General features: G+C 35.0%; 1 protein-coding gene across 2 annotated transcripts in view; it reads left to right on the top strand.

Moving 5' to 3' along the window:
• Window positions 1–22494, top strand: part of CSMD3 (CUB and Sushi multiple domains 3) — a 1160890-nt gene that overhangs the window by 546300 nt on the left and 592096 nt on the right. For both annotated transcript variants that reach the window (XM_081816413.1, XM_081816412.1), the window contains one exon: window positions 22097–22218. In XM_081816413.1, coding sequence (XP_081672539.1) covers window positions 22097–22218 — 122 coding nt within the window. The remainder of the gene's footprint in view (window positions 1–22096; window positions 22219–22494) is intronic.

The following is a 22494-nucleotide window of genomic DNA, read 5'->3' as shown; positions in this document are numbered from 1 at the left end:
CACTCAGGCACACCTGTCATTTTTATTTTTCAATCACACCTTACTAAGCTGGGGAAAATAAAAATAATAATATTTAAAACATTTTCATGCAACACATTATCTAGAGTGATCATGTATTTATGGTGTGAATAGATTATCTGCCATTTGTTTGCTGATGTCTGTTATTAGAATATAAGCTCCATGTGGTCAGGTGTGGTATGAGTTTTGTTGTATCTCCAAAGCAAGTAAGGAAGAGGCAATGGCAAGTAGGAAGTAGTAAATAAAAATTATTGAATAAGTAAAGGCATCAATAAATGGAATGTGTAGTCATTCTTACTACTTCAGTCGCCTTTTAAGTGGTCCCATCATTTAAGAGGCTTTTCTTTTCCATTCTAACTAGAGTGATCACTTCTTTTCCCAAACTCCACTAGCATTTATTATCCATTCCAGTGTTGGTGATTGTTGATCTGTGCTAAATACTTTCAACGTGCTTCCTTGTGATGATTTTAACTCTCAGTCCTATCCTTTCTTTCCCAAGTAAGTTGTACCCTCCTTAAATTCCTGATTATTTCCCACAGCAATTAATACAGTAGAAGTGACATGTAATATTTTTTTTTTTTTGCCTATTTGGATTTATTCTACATGAATCCATCCAATGCATCTAAATCCTTTTTAATTCTAAAACCTAGCACGTTTGATGACTCAAGTAATAGCAACTAAATATTGAATACTTAATATGAATCAGGTGCTACGTTAATATTTCTCTCTCTTACCTCCTTTATCCTCCTACTGATGTGTTGCGGTGATGGTAAATTCTATTCCCATTGTACTGACGAGCAACGTGAATCTCAGAGATGTTAGCGTGCTTGCCCAAGAACCAGAAAGTGGTGGGACTGGGTTTCATATTTGCCTTTCTCACTTCAGAGCCTGTGTTATTTACCAATATATAATGTTGTGCTTTGATGCTGTCTGGGTCTATAAGTCTGGTCAAAAGTAATGCTCACACAAAGGAATCTCTCAGTGTTGGGTTCACATCTCTACTCCACCACTTCCTACCCATATGACCTGGGGGAAGTTAGTTAATTTATTTCAGGTAGTGAAAGTTTCTCAATGATGGCTATAATTTGGAATCACATGGGAACTTCAAAGCAAATACTGATTCTCTGTCCCTACTCCTAGAGATTTATTTATTTTTTTTTCAGATGTGATTTAAATTTAATTGCTTTAGTGTGGGGATTGCACTGAAATCAGAACTCTGAGTTTGGGACCTGGGTACCAATATTTTTCAAAGGTTGCCAGATAATTCTAATGTGCAGCCAAGGTTGAGAAGCAGTGACTTCATCTAGGATAGTCCAAACTTTCATTTCTTCATCTGGAAAATGGAGATAATGGTATATACCCCCACAGGTGGTTTCTGAGAGTTTGCTGATATTAGTATATAATTCCTGGTACATAATTAAGATTAGCTGATAGTAGTAGTAGTAAAGCCATTTTTATTAATCCTTTGCCTATGGTTATACATAGACTTAGTTACTTCATTTACTCAACAAACATTTGCTGTGAATCTGGTACTTGTCAGTCACTATTCTGGGCTTTTAGAGATAAAATGGTTAAACAAATAGCCAAAGTTCCCATTCTCATAGAACTCATATTCTAGGGCAGGAGACCTATAATAAACAAACACAGCTCTGGGAATAGGGAATAATTGAAGGATAAATACTGTGATGAAAAACTATGAGACTCACAGCCCACTATTGTGGATGTTACGGTCAGAGAAGTCTTCTCTGTGGTGCCATTTAAGCAGTGTTCTGAACTGGGGGAGAAAAGTGTACACACACTCCCTCTGAGGAAAGAGCGTAGGCAGTGAGAACAGCAAGTACAAAGGTGCTGACATTAGGTTATTGATGTTCCCATAATGCACTTTCTCATGATATATAAATTAAATTTTCAGTGTCTTCCTTGTAAACAAACAAACGGTATTTTTTCATTTTATTGAATGACAGGAAATTTTTATGGATATTATTTGTTCCTTTGATATCATGATAAAATTCTTATCAGCAAAGTGTAATCACCCCTATTCTACAGAAAGTGACAATGAGAGTCATTAATATTCAGTGTCTCATTAGGGTCCCTTAATGTGAGGCAGAGTTGAAATTAAAATTCTTGGTTCTAAGAGTTCTCTAGAGTTATCAAAATATGTGGTCTTTGAAGTAATGGAACAAGTTTTTTTCTTAATATGTTCACAATGGTAATTATATTTTCACCCATCCACAAATATTGGAAAACATTTGTGGCCTATGGTTATATTCACTCAATTATACCAAAATAAAATAATATATCCAGAGAAGTGACAATAAAGGGAGAGGGATTCTTAAGAAGTATAAAATTAGTGGGGAAAATACAGAAAAATAGATTTCAAATATTAACTAATAATTGACAGAGGAAATATAAATTAATGCATATAATATCAATTTATATATCTTTTTAAAGATTTTATTTATTTATTTGAAAGAGAGAGAGGGGGAGAGAGAGAGAGAGAGACGGAGCACAAGCCGGGTGAGGGGCAGAGGGAGAAGCAGAATCCTGGCTGAGCAGGGAGCCCGACGTGGGGCTTCATCCAGGGACTCCGGGATCACGACCTGAGCCCAAGGCAGACACCTAACTGACTGAGCCACCCAGGCGCCCTCAATTTATATTTAATAAACATCTACAGTTCTAGATGGATAAAGATCACAGGACTTTTGGAATGTATACAATCTCATCTTCCTACATTTTCTGCCCAGAAAACACACACACACACACACACACACACACACACACACACGAATGGTGGCTTATCTTAATTTAGGAAGTTAGAGTAGCCTTTTGGTTAAGAGGACAGACTTTGGGGTCAGAAAGACATAGCTCTGACTTCCCACTCTGCTCAGTTATCTATATGACCATAAACAAATTATTTATAAGTCTCATTTTCCTGATCTCTAAAATCCATTTCATATAGTCGTATATACATCAAATGTTGGGCATGATGCCAAAATTGTAGAAGTCTTAAAACCCTATCTGCTTGGCTTGACTGGATGAACTTAGTTCTTGTTAGTTTCTGTTTCATTAGAAAGAGCAGAACCATGTTAAGCAGTAGACTCAGCCCAGAATGAACCCAATAAAAAGCAGGATCTTCTCTCGATAAGTTTGAATAATGGTCAAACTGTCAGAGATGTCACCAACAAACATCACCCTCTTAAAGTACTCCTGCACGTGGGTGATAAAACTAGAGGTACTAGATATAAGATATGGGTGAGAAATGTTTCCTGTCAGTGATCTTAATGAATTAAGGGCAGTTCTGTGTGAAGGAGACTATGACAAAAGGATGTGCTCCTCAGGCTTGAATGGACAGAGCAGTTACTTGGGGAACTTAAAGAAGGCAGATTCTAATTCAGTAGGTCTAGTTGAGAGCCTGGATTCTGCCTTCTCAACAGGCTTCCAGGTGATCCTGGTACTACTGCTCTGCATGCCATACTTTGTGTAGCAAGACTAAGGGAAAAGACTATTGGATCAGAAGTTAGGAGTCCAGGGGCTCCTGGGTGGCTCAGTCGGTTGAGCAGCTGCCTTCGGCTCAGGTCATGATCCCAGGGTCCTGGGATCGAGTCCCGCATTGGGCTTCCTGCTCAGCAGAGAGCCTGCTTCTCCCTCTCTCTCTCTGCCTTCCTCTCTACGTACTTGCGCTCTCTCTCTGTCAGATAAATAAATAAAATCTTTAGGGGGGAAAAAAAAAAGAAGTTAGGAGTCCAAGGATGTTTGTTGTGTGGCTTTGGAACTAAATACCCTGATGTAAGAATGGGAAAATCATACTTTTCCTGCTCCCTTCTGTGAATACCGTGAATATATATATAAAACTTACACACATATATATATATATACATACACACATATATGTATACATATACATGCATATATATAGCTTATATGTGTGTGCTTTTAAACTATAATATTTTCAATGTAGAAGATTTCTTGTAAATAATATAAATAGTATAAATATAAATAATATAATAAAATGTATAATAATATAATATCCCTCAGCTCTTAAGAACCCTAAGGAACAATGCATGAATGGCATATTTCTTTTATACTAGTATATCTTTTCCACCTCCTTCTTTCCACATACTTCCTCCCAAAATAAACACACCTATTAAATAAAACAGGATATGGGAAAACCAGATATATGACTCAGGTATTGTCTTTTAGCAAATATTTACTGAGCATCTATGGAGGTCACATAGTAGTGAAAATAAACTTGTCATGCTTCAGTATGTGCTTTTAAAAAGATGGAAAATGAAAATGCTTATACAGGACTTAGATTTCCAAAAGTTAAAGTGTGGAAATTTCACGTACTTTAGGAAATCCAGTACCATCCTGAATTCAGAAGCCTCCTGCGGTAGCACAGGCTTATCCTGAGTATCGTCTGCTTATAATATCTTTGCCTTACAATATGAAATCATTTAACGAAAAAGAATTTTATTTGACATTGTTTCTGGCATCATGATGAAACTGTATCTGCTATAGAGTGGGGAAAAAGTAATGTTACCTCATGTTTCTAAAATAGCTGTCCTTATATCAAGATTTTTTTTTCCTTTCGATGCCAGAGACTTATAGCAAAGACATTATCATCGCCTCTAAAAGAAGCGCCGGCAATCATTGAAAGGACTGTCATCTATCTTAGATAATGGCAATTTAACCACATGGTAAAACGCTATTGTCACTTGATGCATTTTGATGGGAAGAATGTCATTGATGTTTTATTTCCCCCATGAATTTTAATGGGAAATAAACCATTAGTGACAAAACTGACTACAGTATACTTCTCTGACACTGTAAAAATTGTGCATTTAAAAACTGACAAGTGCCTTCTTGTGTGGTTTTTTTTTAAACTATGTTCATTTCACATGTATTACTCACTTAGAAATACATTCTGAAGGCAACTTTCTTCTCTGCTTCCTTAGCAGTGATGATCTAGCGGCTTGGCAAGGGCATATCAGAAGATAGGAGTTCTTGGGGAACTCTCATGGGGAACACTCAAGGTCAATTAGAGGGATTTTTGTTCCGAGGACCTGTCTTTAAATATCTTCTTACAATACTCTCTGGAGGTCAGAAAGAAGGGTAGAGCCAGTGAGAGTCTCATCTCATTTATATAGTCTAGTTTAAAATTACTTTTTAAAAAAGCAGTTGATAGAGACTTTATATTTAAAATCAATACTTTAGATATACATTTTTCTTTCTTCTTTTGAGGAATTCCAAGTTTTCTGTTTCACAGGACCATCAGAAACCAACACGCAAGTGTTGATCACCGGCTCAAAAGTCAGCTTGAAGATTTCCCCAGCAAACACTGAATCATTTAATAAGGTTTTCAAGGTTCAAGTTAAATGCAAGAAGACAAAAGGCACTCATTTCCATAGGTGCTGCCTGGAATTGCTTGAGCAGATTGAGATCTAGAAATAGACGGACACCAGGCAGGTCTCTGTGAGTCACCTCATTTGAGAAAGCCCAAACTTCCTCTTTTCAAATCCCTTGGTGTTTTTCAAGCATACCAGCCAGATAGCTCTGTCTTTAATGATTTGGAAGTGTGCCAGCTCATCTTTCCTCCGGACTTGGCTGCTGAAGGGAGTTTAGAGGCTCAGCGCCATCTGAGTCCAGAGGAAATGAATGGCACAGCTGAATATCATCAGGGTAATGATGGTATCTCATTGCTCTCTAAATCTATTATTTGAGACAGAAATAGAGCAGGGGATTTTCCTGGCATTTCAATTATAAGAATTAGAAGGAAAATGTGAAAAATGTAGGGGCAGTGAGGGAAAGTTTTGGAGAGAAACCCGGAGTGCATTTAACCTTCCCTTTTCCCATTAGTGAATACAATATTGCAAACTAGAGATTCGCTTTCAGTTTTAAAACAATCCATTTCCTAAACGATTTAACTTTCTAAAAATATTCAGTGGAATTAATTTTTGTTAATTGGTTGTCTTAATAGTAGGATTTTAGCGAGGGAGGCAATGTGCCCCAAACCTCTTGCACACTCTGTAAGTCTTCATCTCTAATTCCTGTCACTGCTGTGGTCACCAGTTAGGTTCGGTGCAGGTGCTCCTGATCGGGCCTCTCCTTCTGCCTCTTCCTCCCTCTCCTGTGGCCCATCTGACACGTGGGACAGGAAGTCTGTGAACCAGACATGGTAGAGGAGCTAATGCTTTATGAATCAACTCTTGAACCACAAGGAGATAGGATCGAATAAGTAAGTGTCTGCTTTTTTTTTTTTTTTTCTGCAGTTTCCTCTGCTATTCTGAGAAGCATTTGACAAGTTTCGCCAGAAGTTTCTCTAGGGCTTAATACCAATTATCCTTGGCACAGCCTTGTGTTGTCTTTCCTGCATTCCAAGACTCCTTCACTCCCACCTATTCCTCATTTCTGCTCCCTGAGGTCATATGACCAATTAAACCTCTCCCAAAGGAGCTCTTGTCTCAGGCATAGTTTCTAGGTAACATAGTCTAAGATGTGATTTCATATCCTCCTTTTGGCTGTTCGGTCCGTATCAGATGTTTCCAGTCAAGCCTTACCTGAACTTTGGTTTGAGGTCATAGAATGAGAAGACCTATGCTTGAGGAATATTCAGAAATTTATATTCCCAGAGAATAATCCTAAAGGAAACTCAAGGATAACAGACAATGCTGTTACATTCTTCCCTGGCTGTGTGTATGACTGTAATCCCAAAGGGAACTCAGATTATTTCCCTAACCCATATGATAGGCATTGTTTGTACTAATCTTCAGGAAATGGTAAAATTACTGATACATTTCTAGGGAATAGACGCTGAAGTCAGTTTCTTAACAATATTTATAGTATGTGTTTTAGTCTGATTTGGTTTGGTTTCAGTTTTATGTTCATGGTGTGTACGTGTGTGTGTGTGCACGTGTTTCCCAGTTCGGTGGTTATATATGCACATGGGAAAAAATGCCAGCTGCTGAAATAATATACTATGGCTTACTAGAGAGGTGAAAATGTCACACAGCTTCCCACCCAGGAGTGCATTATGTACACATTTTTCACTGACTAACAGGATTTCATTACCAGGTAGAACACTAACTGTTGTAAATTGATTTATGGACTAAATAAATGTGATTTTATTACTGTCTTCTTTTTGGTGATCATCTACATGCTGTGGAAAATTCATGACAATCCTGAGTTCTTGGATCATGCAGGCTATCTTTCTACATAAAGACTTTTATGAGTTTATTAGGTAATCAACTGTTTATCCTTTGCAGGCCACATCATCTTTAAAATTTTATTTAATGCACTATACATATCATAAAAATAATATGTAGAAAATGTGGAAAGAATTATGCATTACCTATTTACAAAGCTTTAGGCTTCAAGAATCAGAGGATTAAAAGTGTGTGTAAGTATTGATACAAACAGTGTATATATTAATAAATATTTTCATGTATTCAAACATGAAAAAATATTTAACATACTATAAATGTGCATAAGTAATGATATAATAGTATTTATATTAAAATATATTCATGTATGCAAATAAAGAGCTACGGTGGCTAATTGGAATTTTTCTCAGCAATATCCTATTTTAATATTACCTCAAAAGTAAAACAAAATTGACAAAAATGTAACAAATATTTGTAGCATACTAGATAAAAACAGATTTTGGCATATACTTCTGTGAGTTCAAATAGATACTCTAAGTTATATTCTTTATAAAATTTAAATAATAATAACTAATACACAGAGCTTACTATATGCTGGACAGGCTTTAAATATATCAATTCATTTGGTCCTTTCAATAAACCTCTGTGATACTACAGTATCATTTCTTTCTTACAAATAAAAACATAGATTCAGGGATTCAGTGTAGGCAAATTGACAGTAAAGTTTACACATTTGCATGTGTATTGTCAAACTCAGATCTTTTTACTAACCAATTTGGTCTCAGGGCTAAATTTCTGTAATATGTATATCAAAGATTTGTTTGCAGTTACTCCTTTTTTGTTTTGGTTGATGTCTTTTTTTCCCTTTTTTTCCAACTTTATTAAGGAATAATTGACAAACGCAAGTGTATATATTTAAAGTGTACAGTGTGATGGTTTGATATGCATATACTTTGTGGAATGATTACCAAGGACAAGATAATTCACACACCCATCATTTCCTAGTGTTAACTCGTGTGTGTGTGTGTGTATGTGTGTAGGTATACTCTTAGCAACTTTGAAGTGTACAAAGCTGAGTTATTTTAATGAGTCACCATACCGTACATTAGATCTTCAGAACTTATCATATAACTGAAAGTTTGTACTTTCAATATTTATTCTAAATCAATATCAGAAGGAAAAAGGAAGCAGAACCCTGATATTTAGAATATATGGAAGGTACATCCTTTTGATTGTTAGGCATATACAGTTTAGGATTTGATAAATGTTTTTTTTTAAAATAGGATTTTTAAAAAATCTCTAAGAATACCTATTTCAATACCACAAACTATTCACCTACAAATGTCCTCTCTAGCTGGGAGAATTCATCACTTACTTTTTTTCCCTAGGGTAACTTACCAGGCCAAACATAATGTGAGTCTTTCTAATTAGAATGTTGAGTAGATAATGAAATTTATATTATCAGTGTACTTACGAGTAAGAAGTTTGTTCCTTCAGTAATATGGTTACATTGAGAAGGAACATTGAGAATGCCAGTACATTTCTTGACATGATCCGTACAACTAAATAGGTATGGGGACTATGAAATCTATTGAGAAGAAAGCAACACAATTTTAAATATGAGCAACAAAACAGCCTTGTTCTTAATTGTGGTTACATAGAAATTTTTGGTACAGTTTTTAAGAACTTAGAGTCTGGACTCAGAGAGGGTTCGAATCTCATACGCACAAGACAACATGAAATCAGAAGTCTTAGGAAGCAGGAAACAGATACATTTCAAGTGCTTGACAACTTTGCCAGTGGCAAGACTTAGAGCATTACCTTAAATATTTCATTATATCCCATTTTATGATTGACATTAGTTCCTCAGAGTCAATATTAAAAACATACATATACAGCTAGGTCCAGATATATTGTACTCCAATTTTTTTCACCAGTCTAGGCTTTTCATCATCTCCAGTAAGCCTCATCCTGCTCCTTGACATACCACATCCCCTAGTTTGGTGTCACAATCAAGATCCATTTTCTAAGGGTGTCATTCATTCAATAAACACTAACTGACTACCTGCAGGACCAATCAGGGACTAATTAGTAGTAATATGTGATAATTGTCCTGAAGGGGCTCACCGTATACTGAGGCAAAAGAATGACAGCAGAACAGAATAAGGTAATATTGGTAATAAATTAGCTTATAAAGATAAAAAGTATGGGAACAAAGGGGAGCAGCACCCTACTCAGGGTGAACTGGGATTGGGGTTACCGGGGAAAATGTCCCAGAGGTGTGCCCACTTAAATTCTGAAGTATGAATGGGGATTAGATAAATGATAAGGGACAGACCTGGAAAGAAGGGTGTATAATATAGTTTCTGTTAATAAGATTTTTATTACTTCTTGAGTGTCAAAACACTCTATTAACCAACTTTTAATGTAACTTCCCACTGTAATGGAAGCTGAAGTTCATGCCTTATTTCTACAATACCTTTCACCAAAACTTCTTGGTACAGAATAAAGAGAAACAAAAGAGTGAGCAAAAATCAAAGATATTAGGTAGAATGAAAGATACTGCTGTAAGTCAGTGGCTCCTAATGGGAGGAAGGCAGAATTTTGCCGTGCAAGGGACATTTGGCAATGTTTGGAGACAGTTTTTGATTGTCATAACTTTGGCAGGGGGTTGCTAATGGCATCAAATGGACAGAGAGGTGTTGCTAAACATTCTGCAATGCTCAGGACAGCCCCTGACAACAAAACAAATAATATCTCGCCCAAAGTGTCAAAAGTGCAAAGACTGCAAAGCCCTGCCCTAAGCTGATAATTGGGAATTATGCATAAACACAAAATAGTGTTAATATCCAGTGTGTTTAGTTTCCTGAAAGGCACACACACACAAAAAAATTAGAGGGCCACTACTTTTTATCACTCACATAGATCGGTGCTAATAAACTAGTGATTGTTTCACAAAGTTGAGAGTGATGCTTTCACACCCTGTAACCATTGTGTTTTGCTCAGAGAATGAGGTTTCTGCATTATTTAAAAAGATTTAGTAAGGAGATTCCATGGCATCTTGAACAGCTCATTGTAGTTTTTCTACTCAATGAGTTCTGGAACACTAAATTATTTTCTCGTGTCCAGGTTAAACCACCCTGTAGCAATTTTGTTTATTTCTAACTATACCCTTGCAAAGGAATCTTTAAGAATTTTGGCTAGAAAAATGTTTGTACTGTGATGCAGACAGGTTCAACCAAGGGCTCCTGTGGCATGATAAGTTATTACTTATCAACTTCACCCTGTTCAGGTTCTGGCCTCGAGTTTTGCCAACTCTGAAACTCATCCTCATGTTTGCATGAGGGTTGGTAATATATTGGATTATCGACGTTTCATACTAAGTACTAAGCCCTTCCCCCCCCACACACAAATTTGGAGTGATTAGCAAAATATTAATTTAAAATGACATTAAAGGAGTAGATTAAAGAGACATATGTGATGTGTTATTTTGGATTAGACCCTGGAATAGAAAAGAGGATGTTAGTCTAAAAACAAAACAAAACAAAGGAAACGAAAAACCTGATGAAATTCAAATAAAGTCTGAATTTTAGTTAAGAGGAATGTACCAGTAATATATTCTTAGGTTTGACAGATACACCATGGTTATGTAAAATGTTTACATTAGGGGAAACTGGGTGGAGGGTACATGGGAACTCTGTGCATGATCTTTGCATCTTTTTTGTGTATCTAAAATTATTCCAAAATATTTTATTTCTTAAAAAAATGACATTGAAGAGGAGAATAAAATGAATGAATTGATAAGGGTTTCTCATTTTGAAAGCAATTTTTAAAAAAATCTTGTAAATTGGAAGCACTGAAATAATTCGTTGCAATTTTGTAACTGAAATACAATTATGTATAATTGTTTATCATTATGTTTTTAAATTCTCTTATTTCACTGAAATCCTAATCTACTTGTTTTAATTTTACATCAAAGCAAATACGTGGATCAAACATTGCAAATCAGAGGTTTGTTGTCCAGAAATAGCTTACATTTTTGGCTATTATAGATTGCTATATCTTAAAATTTTTTTCCAACATTTGAAATATTAAGTATTTCACATAACCAGATTCCTAGCTTTTGAAAAATTAGAAGAACTGGAAAACTTGGCCCACATTCAGAGGTGCCTGAACATTTTAGTAGAGGTTTCCTCCTTTATCCTGGGCATATATTTGCCAGATGGCCACATAACCCCAATTTTTACTTCCCACTCCCAGCCCAATTACCAGGTAGGTCAACTGTGCTTTTGAGCATGTGACATCTGATTTTGCAATTTATATCCCAGTCCTCAATATTAAATAAATATGGGGTTTTCATATCTTTATTAATTTAAATTTTTGAGAGATTTAATTAAGCTAATTTACCTGTCACCATATCAGGATGTAGAAATTATGTTCTGGAGTTCCACTTCGGAAACATTTTTAACCTGTTTATGGGGCTGAAGATGTTTGTTTCACCCAGCTGTTTATTGCGGCAGATAAAGGATAGGTACAGTTTTCTTTTCCATCCAAGGTTTACATAATTTGGGACCACTTTTTTTGTTCTGTTTTGCCCTAAATGATAGCTTTGTGCCAAGACTTTTCTACTTCCCAAATAGTAAAATTTTTTTTCAAAACATTGTCTTAGCTTTATATAATGATGCTACCCTTGAGTAGTATAAACTCAAAAGTAATCTTGGTGGTTGACATTCTATAGAATCTTATATTTTGTTCCTTGAAATCATGAATAATACTTTTAAAATATCCTTTTGCACAGAGAAATAGACTCTCTTATATATCAGTATTTTTCATATCTAGGATTCACTGACCCAGTTCTCAGATGTGGTCTCCCAGTCTGTTTTACTTTTCTATACTTCCCTTTATAAAGATCTTGGATGCCACAACAGAGGCATATTCTGCTCATTGTTAAGCAGGAAAGAGCTTCTAATGAAACCCCATTATTTAGGGAAATGGTTGTCTGTTATGTGGCCTTCATATCACCAAGGACATGTTAAGCCTGTTGGTATAAAGAAAAAACTTAGAGAGAAGATAATATGCTTACCTAAAAAAAACTGTTTTGAGATACTTTAAAAATTGCTTAGCAACAGCACCAAGATCTAAAATCTAATCACAATAGTTTATAACAATTCATGCAAGCATATTTGAAGAATTCAAAGAAAAATATTAACACTTGATTTGGTTGTTGGATACACTGGAAAAATATATTTTTTTCTAAAAAATACCATATAATCATTTTTTGACATGAGTTGTCCTTCTTTCCCATGCCTTAAATTATGTTGTATTGATGGCCTCTAATTTTTTGAGGACTAGTACTTTATAATTTGACTTCTCAAATTATAGTGAAACATATATATATATATGAGTCATATATATATGAGTCATACCTTGGAGATATTTTGGGTTTGGTTCCAGATCACCACAAATAAAGCAATAAAGTGAGTCAAATGAGTGTTTTGGTTTCCCAGTACATATAAAAGTTATGTTTCTACTATACTGTAGTCTATAAGTATATAAGAGCATTGTGTATAGAAAAAAACAATTAAAAAAGACTTTATTGCTAAAAAAAAAAAAGTGCTGTCCATCATGTGAGCTTTCAGGAAGTTGTAATCATTTTGCTGGTGGAGGGTCTTGCCTTGATGTTGATGGCTGCTGACTGATATGGGGGGTGGTTGATGAATGTTGGGGTGGTTGAGGGAATTCCTTTAAAAAAAAAGGCAACAGTGAATTTTGCCACATCAATTCACTCTTTTTTTCTACATTTCTCTGTAACATGAAATGCTGTTTGATAACATTTTACTCACAATAGAACTTTCAAAGTTGAAGTCAGTCCTCTAGTACCATGCCCTGCTTTACCAAAGAAATTTATATGATATTCTAAATCCTTTGTTGTCATTTCAACAATCTTTATAGAGTCTTCATCAGGAGTAGATTCCATCTCAAAAAACCACTTTCTTTGCTCGTCCTAAGAACCAGCTTCTCATTCGTTAAAGTTTTATCATGAGATTGCAACAATTCAAAAGCAATTCAAATATAATAATAATGAAACAGTTTGAAATATTATGAGAATTACCAAAATGTGGCATGGAGATGTGAAATGAGCAAATGCTATTGGAAAAAATGACACTGACAGACTTGTTAGATGCAGGGTTGCCCTGAAACGTCTATTTGTAAAAAAATGTAATATCTGCAAAACACAATAAAAGGATGGATGGCTGTACTTTTAGGTAACTCTGGACTTTTCCTCTGTAGCCTTTTTAGTGATTATATAATCTTGTAATGTGCTGTTTCACGTCTGTCTTTCTCCCCAGAATGTGAGGTACATGAAGGCAGGGCTGGTCCACAACTGCGTGTTCACTAATTCTCATACTGTTGAGTGCATCTGATTTTTTTTTTTATAATTAGTGAATGACTGAGTTAATGAATAAGTGACTAGGGGTGCCTGGGTGGCTCAGTTGGTTGAGTGACTGCCTTCGGCTCAGGTCATGATCCTGAAGTCCCGGGATCAAGTCCCACATCGGGCTCCCCCCTCGGCGGGGGTGGGGGTGGGGGTCTGCTTCTCCCTCTGACCCTCTTCCCTGCTCATGCTCTCTATCATTCTCTCTCTCTCAATAAATAAATTAAAAAAATCTTAAAAAAATGAATAAGTGACTAAATATGCTATGCCCTTGCATTCAAAACTAAATAGAATCATATTTTTAAAAAATAAGTATATGGGGGGAAAAAAGTACATGACTTGACTTTTTCGTTCTTATCTCCAGTCTTCTAGTTTTTAGTTTTTTAAATCCATGCTGCTTACAACATCTGGACTGATCAACTTAACTACAGGCACAGTTAAGTCAAGTGCCTTTCAGCACACCCAAAGTATCCCCCCCTTAGTTTTGACAAAAAACAAAAACAAAAAACAAAAAGCAAAAAACCCCCAAAAAACAACAACAACAACAAAACCACCTAAAATCCAACAACTTCCTTAGCCTATCATGTATGGCCCTCCTTGAATAGACATTTATTTACCTCTCTAGGTCTACCTAAAGAATCCCCTCAGCTCCAAACAATCTTAGATGTTCTGGGAATTAATTTTCTTAGATACAATATGTTACTTAGTGTATCTGCTTAGAAGTCCATCCTGGCTTCTACTCAGAGTTCATGTGTCCTAACTTTCAACATTCAACATTGACATCATCTCAAGGATGACATCTCTAAATTCCTAAGCTGCAAAAATGTGCACTTTTTGTGTTCCCATTAACACCTGCTTACCTTTAACACTCGTAACTCATTATTAATATGACCTATTTGTGTTTTTAAGACTTCAAGTGTCTTAAAGGAAGGATCCCATCTTATTCATTTTTGCATTGAACATTCTAAGTCAGTGTTTGGTGCTGAATAACTCCCTCCACGAAAAATTATAAAAAATTATCATCAAAGATTCATTTGACCTTTCACTAGGAGGAAAAATAATTTAGAATTTCAAGTGATATCCAAATTATCCTGAGATGCTTCTTTGATGAATTGCCTCTTTTTCTCACATTTAAATTAGAACACTTAAATTGTAAACTTTGGTCTTTTTTATTTCTTTTTTTAAATTTATTTATTTTTTAATTAACATAATATATTATTTGTTTCAGGGGTACAGGTCTGTGATTCATCAGTTTTACACAATTCACAGCACCCACCAGTCTTTTTTATTTCTGAAATTTAGGTGTATTTCACTTTAATTATTCTTGAATAAAAAACCTTACTGAGCATTTACTATGTTATATACACTAAGTCAATTTTTTTTTTATCACTAGGAGACGAAATACATAACATTAACAAATTCAGTACTTAAATAATTAAAATAGAGTAAGAATGCTCTAATTCAAGTAAGGCTTTGGAAAAATGAATTTTAGCTAGCAGGTTAAGAGCTAAAAAAGAATATTCCAGATGAAGGAAACCGCATATGAAAAGCTATGTAAGTAGCTTAGAGCATGATGCATTTTGAAATTACAAATTGACTCCTAATGTTTCCTGCCTTTTTCGATGTACAACAGATAGTCTACCCCAATTTTAAATTCTGGGAGGTCTAAAACCTTCTAAAAGATGTCAGTGAGTTTCTTGGGCCAGTAGGTAGAAATTTAATGTTTAACAGTTAATTCTGGCTTTAAATTCCTACTTTCTGATTTTCTGGATTATGTCAATTTTACATCAATTCAAGTAGACACTGTCCCCAGTTTCCTCTAAAGAAAAACAAACAAACAAAAAACCCAGTTTTTAAATATACAAGTGATAACCTACTCAGTTAATCTTCTAGATAATTTGGGAAAGGATGCGGACAGTCTACATCAAAGGTAGACAAACAATTTGAAGCTGAATAATACATACTCTTATCTGTTAAATCCTTTGTCCAATCCGTTGCTTAAATTTTTCCCCGTCTTCTTTACTATACACCATCTTTTTCTTTCTTTCTTTTCTTCCTTCCACCAACCCTTCCCTCATGAATGGCCTTAAAAACACTATGGTTCCTAGATATGTTTTGCATAGAAATTCATCTTATTCTATCCTACCACCTCACTGATCTATTTCTTATTGGCAACATTAGATTAAATTGGATTTTCTTTTATTTTTCTCAAAAAATAAACTGATTCATTAATTCATACAGTCATTTCTATTACTGGTTTAATGCCATATGTCCTCTCATCCTAATACTTATAGGGTGACTCAGTGAAACAAAGAGCAGGGAGAAGCAGGATTGTACGTAAACTTAACCTTCATGACTAGGTTAAATTATGAACAACCAAGAACTAGAAAAAGAAAAATAAAGAATTTCCTTACTTTATTTTTGACTTGAAAAATCTATTATATTTCTCACTTTTAATAGGAATTGCATTTCCTGGGTTTTAATCAGATTTACCTGATCCTGTGCAGTCTGCCTTTTGCTGATTTTCATTCTGTCCCTTTCATGGCATCTCCTCTGTTTTCCAGTTTTCTGCTTTGGGTTCATTTCATTATTATTCCACATTTATATGCTTCCTTTCAGTGAAGACATGGATTAGACTTGCCATTCTTATGCAGATGATGCTCAGATGTATTTGAAGATTAGTCCTAATTGTTACTCCACTTCTGACACTTTATCAGCTTTTCATGAAGACATAGGGACTGGGATGTCCAATTAAATATTATTAAATGGAACTACTTATTGATAGTTCCACACACTGATTTAAGTAGGTTTTATCAGTCACCTTCAGATGTGGGGAGGGGGGTGGGAAGGATAAGGGGGCAGGAGGGAGATGTTTATGACCAAGAGTCCACAGTCTGAGAATTGAGATTGATTCAGAGCTGTTTATCTGAAGCTTAACGGGTTTTTGATGTTTAGGTAAATCAGCATTTTTTTTTTTTAGCTATATATATTGTATACTGTATTAAACAAAGAAAAATTAAAAACAAAATGAAATTCTGGTGTATTAAAAGTGTTATAACCATATTTCAGGTCACTACTTAAATTTCACGTTTGTGTTTAGATTGTTACAAAGTAAACATCCATGTAGGAATTCCCTTCATAATAAAACAACTCTGTACATGATTTTCTAAACTATTAGGGGTTTTCTTCCCAGAAAGAAAGTGCAAGAGAAGGATGAAATGTAGCTGAACAGAGTCTTTCAAAACATATGCCAAATATTGTGCAGAAAGACTAAAATTCTGACACGCAACCCAGAAATCTGTACTTATTTAATGGAGTTCTATTTTCTGTGTGAAAACTCCACAATACCTATTTATGCCCATTAAGAGAACAGATTCTCTTCTGGTGGTGTTCTTCTCACTTGTCTTATTTTCCTTTGTCCACTTTGATAATAGATTTCTACCATGCTTCATCCATTTCATTACAGCAAATCTTTTATGATGTCAGTTGAAAATTAATTCCCAAGCTTGTTTCATTTTCTGGGCATTTTTTCCTACCTAGATTACTAATTCTTTCACTGGAAATATTTTATTTTAATGTATAAAGTATTTTTGGAACAACTTTGGAAATATTTGTTTAAGTTAACATAGCTCAAACTAGACCTCCTATAATTCTATCTTAGAAACTACTTAATTTCCTGAGCCATTTTATTTTCTCAAAGTCAATTTTTCATCAGTGCATTGTTTTGTACTCAAGAACCCATACATCTGCCAACATGGGATGATTTTTTTTTTCCTAGAATGTCCCTAAATCACTTCATTTCAACCATCTCTAATAGTGGTCACATGTTAATTTTAAAAAGGTAATGTCTTATGAAGTGTTACTGGGGAAATGAGCACCTTGTTATTTTGTACAAATTCACCTTGATTTGATCAGAATGAATTTGTTCTTTATAAGGTTTCTACAAGACCCGTGGGAGAAAGGCTCCTAAATTACCAAAGGAGGAAAACAAAACTTAGAAATAAAACAAGTATTTTTCTATAACACTTCCTAAGAATAGCCTTCCCTGATCTTTTATCTACTTCCATAGCATTTCTTGATCTATTACCCCCATAGCATTTTATAAATCCAACTTATTTATGGGTGATTTGTACTTATCATTTATAAGTGTTTTTTTTTCTTTATTTTCAAAATAGACAGTTTCCTAGTCTAACACACATTTACAAAGATTCTTCATCACCATGTAGAGATCACTTATTTGATACTCCACGTAAGAGCTGTGAAAAAGAACTTGGATATCTGTTCCTTTAGTAAACATCCCTGCATTTTGAAAGCCACTGCACCAGGAATTAACAAACAAAGATGAAAAACAAGGCCTTGTCCACAAAAGATTATAAGTGTGTATACATCTTGAAAAACAAAGCATGCTAGAGAATTGCCAAGTAGTGTCACTCAAAGAAGCAGTATGTCCTATCAGAAAGCTGATTCTACTAACTTCAAACCCATCATTGATTGCTATAAATTTTTTATTGCTATGAAATTCTTAAAATGTTTATAACTGTACTTTCTATCAGATCACTAGCACTTAACCACCTTTATACATGTGTTCAAATAAATGTCCTGTGAAGACTACAGTCCATTATAGAACCCTGAATGGAGGAATTAGGAATACTTCTTAGAAAAAGAAGTGACACAACAGCTTGGCTTTGTTTAAATGAATAGAATTTCTGCAGGGGATGTAAGAAGGAATAACATTTTAGACTTGGAAAACATCACAGAAATAAGTGGAAAATTATAAAGGGTATGATACATTCAGAGAAGAAGAATTCTTTTCTGGCACAAGTTGAATGTCTACTGTATAAAATGTACTGGAAAAGAAATCTAGGTCCTCACAGAAACAATTTTATATTTTATATTAGACAGTTTGTAATTTATTCTATAGGAGTCAGAGATGAAGTTTTTAAATGAAGTTAAGTAAAATAATCAAATCTGTCTTTTAGAAAGATAAATATAGTAGCACAAAGGAGGATGAGACACAGAGAAAAATGAGTATAGGGAAGGAGTTAAGTAGCTATTTTTAGTTCAAGAAAAGATGGTGATGAAGTACTGGGTATTGCGAAGAGAAGAAGGAAAATGGAATGTTTCAGATGAGAAATACATAGGTCTTGAGGAGTACTTTTATGTCTGTATGGAAGGGAAGTGGATGGATGAGTTAAGAGAAGTTTAATTAAAAGCTCCTTTAAAGTGTTTCATAGAATGTATAGCCAACAGAGAGACAATTACTCTGGAAATAGGAGATAGAAAAATTGGTAATGTAAATTTGAGAGCTATCAGCACAGAAATGACTGTTGTAGTCATAGAAGTGAGTTAGATTAACTATTCAGAGAGACCACTGAACAAAGAAAAATAAGCCATGTAATCAATTTATAATTCTGCTACGTATGGGTCAAATGCAAAAACAAGCCAACCAACCAACCACAGGGTCTGGAGCATAACAATTTAAAACAATTAGGTAAAAATCAAGGGAGTTCAGGACTGTGTAAAGGAAGGCAGATAACTTCAAATAAAGCTTATCAATACTTTCCATTACTGCTAAGAGATCAAGTATGTGGAAAAAATGAAGAGATACTATTAGATTTAGCAATTAGGAGGTCATTTCTGGCCTCGAGAAAGCAATTCAATACCCAAATGAGAGAAGTCAGCAGTAATACTTTCAAAAAGTGAATGGGAGAGAAGATGAAGTAGTGCATAAAGAAGATTCATACGATGTTGTAAAGCAATGATCTCACTTATATGTGGAATCTAAAAAAGACAACATTATAGCAACAGAGAGTAGAATTGTAGTTGCCAAAGTCAGGACCACGGATGGTGGGAGAAACAGGGAGATGTTGGGTAAAGGGAACAAATTTCAAGTTATAAGATGAATAACTTTGTGGGTGTAATATATAGTATAATGACTATAGTTAATAATACTGTGTCATATACTTGAAAGTTGCTTAGAGAGATCTGAAATGTTAACCCCCCCACATAAACACAAAGTAATTTTGTGAAATGATGGAGGTAACTAACCTTATTGTAATCATTTTACTGTGTATCAAATCATCATGTTATATATCTTAAACTTACACAATGTTATACATCAATTATATCTCAATAAAGCTGGGAAAAAAGAGCCAATTATTAAATATTCAGAAATTTTGTCAGGCCTTGATAACCTGTGGTATGTTAAAATCAGCCAAGGTAGGACTATTTATACCATGGAAATGGAAAAAAAAGGGAAAAAGGAGTGAATGAAGGAGAAGAAAATGCTGTAGTGAGCATAGAAGATTTACGGGAAGATAGGTAGTATATTGAAAAAGAAAAATTGGTGACTAATGTTGAAGGAAGAAAAATACCATTTGTTATTTTTTCCTTATTACAAAATAACAGTTTTATTACTTAAAATATAAAAATCAGACACAAGAGAAAATTAAAAGTAACCATTTAATACTAAATGACTTAACCACAAGGTATAACCCTCAAGTTGAAGTAAAGTTGTCTGGAGGAGATTTATGCCAAAATATAAGCTAATGGGGGAGAAAAGAACCTAGTAAAGAAAATTATATAAAGAAAGCTATATTTAACATACTAGAGAGACACATGCTTAGTGATGGGAAAGTAAGAGATGAAAGAATGTGAGCTCTAATCCTGCCTCTGCTATACTAGCTGAGTGATCTTGGGCAAATCAAGCAAACTTTGGGGACCTCTAAATTGATATTCAAAGTGATGATAATTGATATAGGAAAGATGTTAGGGTTTGCAGCTGATGGCCAAGAAAGAATTCTTGGTCTTTGATGCAAAAAAGTGCTTTTATTAAAGGACAGGGACAGGACACAAAGAGCAGCACTGGGGTCATGAGGAGTGGCCCATTATATACTTTCAAGCTGGGAGGGAGTTAGGGATAGCTTTAGTCTCTAAGGAGTTTGGAAGCAAGGTTTCCCGGACCTTGAGGGGGCCAGCTATTGTTGGGAAAAGGTTATTTATTACTAATAAAACCTGAGTCATGAGACCCTTCAGATATATATTGGTGGGTCATATGCTTGAGGGATGATTGACAACATGTATCTTGGGGGGTAGAGATAAAGGAAATTTCCAAAGGAATTTTTTTTTTAAAGATTTTATTTATTTATTCATGAGAGACAGAGAGAGAGAGGCAGAGGGAGAAGCAGGCTCCCAAGGAGCAGGGAGCCCGATGTGGGACTCGATCCCAGGACCCTGGGATCATGACCTGAGCCGAAGGCAGACGCTTAACCATCTGAGCCACCCAGGTGCCCCCAAAGGAATTTTTATATGTCAAAGTACATTCACAGGATCCTGGGGTTGGGCTAAGATTGCCTTTTGCCCTTAGCAAAGTATTACCATCAAGGCAGCTGAGCTCCTAGAGGAATGTCATTCTGCCTGTTTCAAGGACTTCTCAGTGGACTGTAAGTAGTAAGAAAATTTAATTTTTCTTTTGCCTTTGTTGCCCACATCAATAATTATGTAAAGTCTTAAGTGCATTGAAAATATATGTACATCAAAAAAAAGAAAATATATGTACATCATATATGTACAATGAACTGTTACTGATGAGTTGGAAAAGGATGACGTGTACAAGATTTTAATGGAATGAGGCAAAGAAATGCAAATCAAAACTAATGCCAAGAAACCTTGGTGACTGAGAAGGAAGAGAAGACACAGATGCAGTGTGGCCATTCTTTCTTCTTAAGCAGAAGGATTGGAAAAACTGAAGAAATATTGCAATATTAAAATTTGTGGGAATTTATTAAAATTACTTCAGTGCAGCTCTTTTTGTAGTCTGAATGGTCTAATTCACAGTTGTAAGAACAGTAGAAGTAGTTTTCATATTGTTGTCTCAGTCTCATATCCTAGGATACTTAATAAATAGGGTTGAAAATACTATCTGGGGTTGCTTGTATGGCTCAGTCAGTTAAGCATCTGCCTTCGGCTCAGGTAAGGATCCCAGGGTCCTGGGATTGAGTCCCGCATCGGGCTCCTTGCTCAGCGGGGAGTCTGCTCTTCTCTCTCTCTCTCTCTGATAAATGAATGAATGAATGAATGAATGAATAAATAAATAAATAAAATTTAAAAAATAAAGAAAATGCTATCTGGATTGCTTAACCCATGGCTTTGTTTCTTTCTCTTTGTGGATTTTTGTTAACACAGTATTGCGTAACTAGACCTCTCTCTAATTAAACTCATCTATTTACAGTCAGAGGATAATTTATAATGCCTCACACTGTTATTCATAACTAATTTTCGATTAATGTTGAAAATATTAAGCTTGTGAACTTTAGGGTATAAAAAATACTCTCACTTTGATAAGTGGCAGAATGCCCTAATATACATTTCGCTGCGGTTATAATTGTGCAATTTTGAATTTAAAGTCTGTTTGCAAAATACTTTATTGCTAAGATTTTGCATGCGTTATAGGCTCACTTTTAAAATGCAATTTCTCTTTTAGTGAAGACGTGTGGCTCTAATCTTCAAGGACCAAGTGGCACCTTTACATCTCCCAACTTCCCATTCCAGTATGACAGCAATGCACAATGCGTCTGGGTCATCACAGCAGTGAATACAAATAAGGTAAGGGAAAACCCTCTGTGGTAGAAAAGCATAATCATAAAGACAAAGGCAAAGAGATCATGAGGAAAGTGCAGTAAAGGAAATTCATAACTAAAGTATGATTTCTGCAGTATTTTCTACTTATGCCTTATCTGAACATAAACCTATATGAGAATTTTGGTAAAAGTATGGAACTGGAGGGTATTATGTTGAGTGAAATAAGTCAAACAGAGAAAGACATGTATCATATGATCTCACTGATATGAGGAATTCTTAATCACAGGAAACAAACTGAGT

This window comes from Leptonychotes weddellii, chromosome 4, assembly GCF_054177405.1.
Source record: "Leptonychotes weddellii isolate Sample4059 chromosome 4, ASM5417740v2, whole genome shotgun sequence".
NCBI classification, from domain to species: Eukaryota; Metazoa; Chordata; class Mammalia; order Carnivora; family Phocidae; genus Leptonychotes; species Leptonychotes weddellii.
This window is presented reverse-complemented; position numbering and strand designations above follow the sequence as displayed.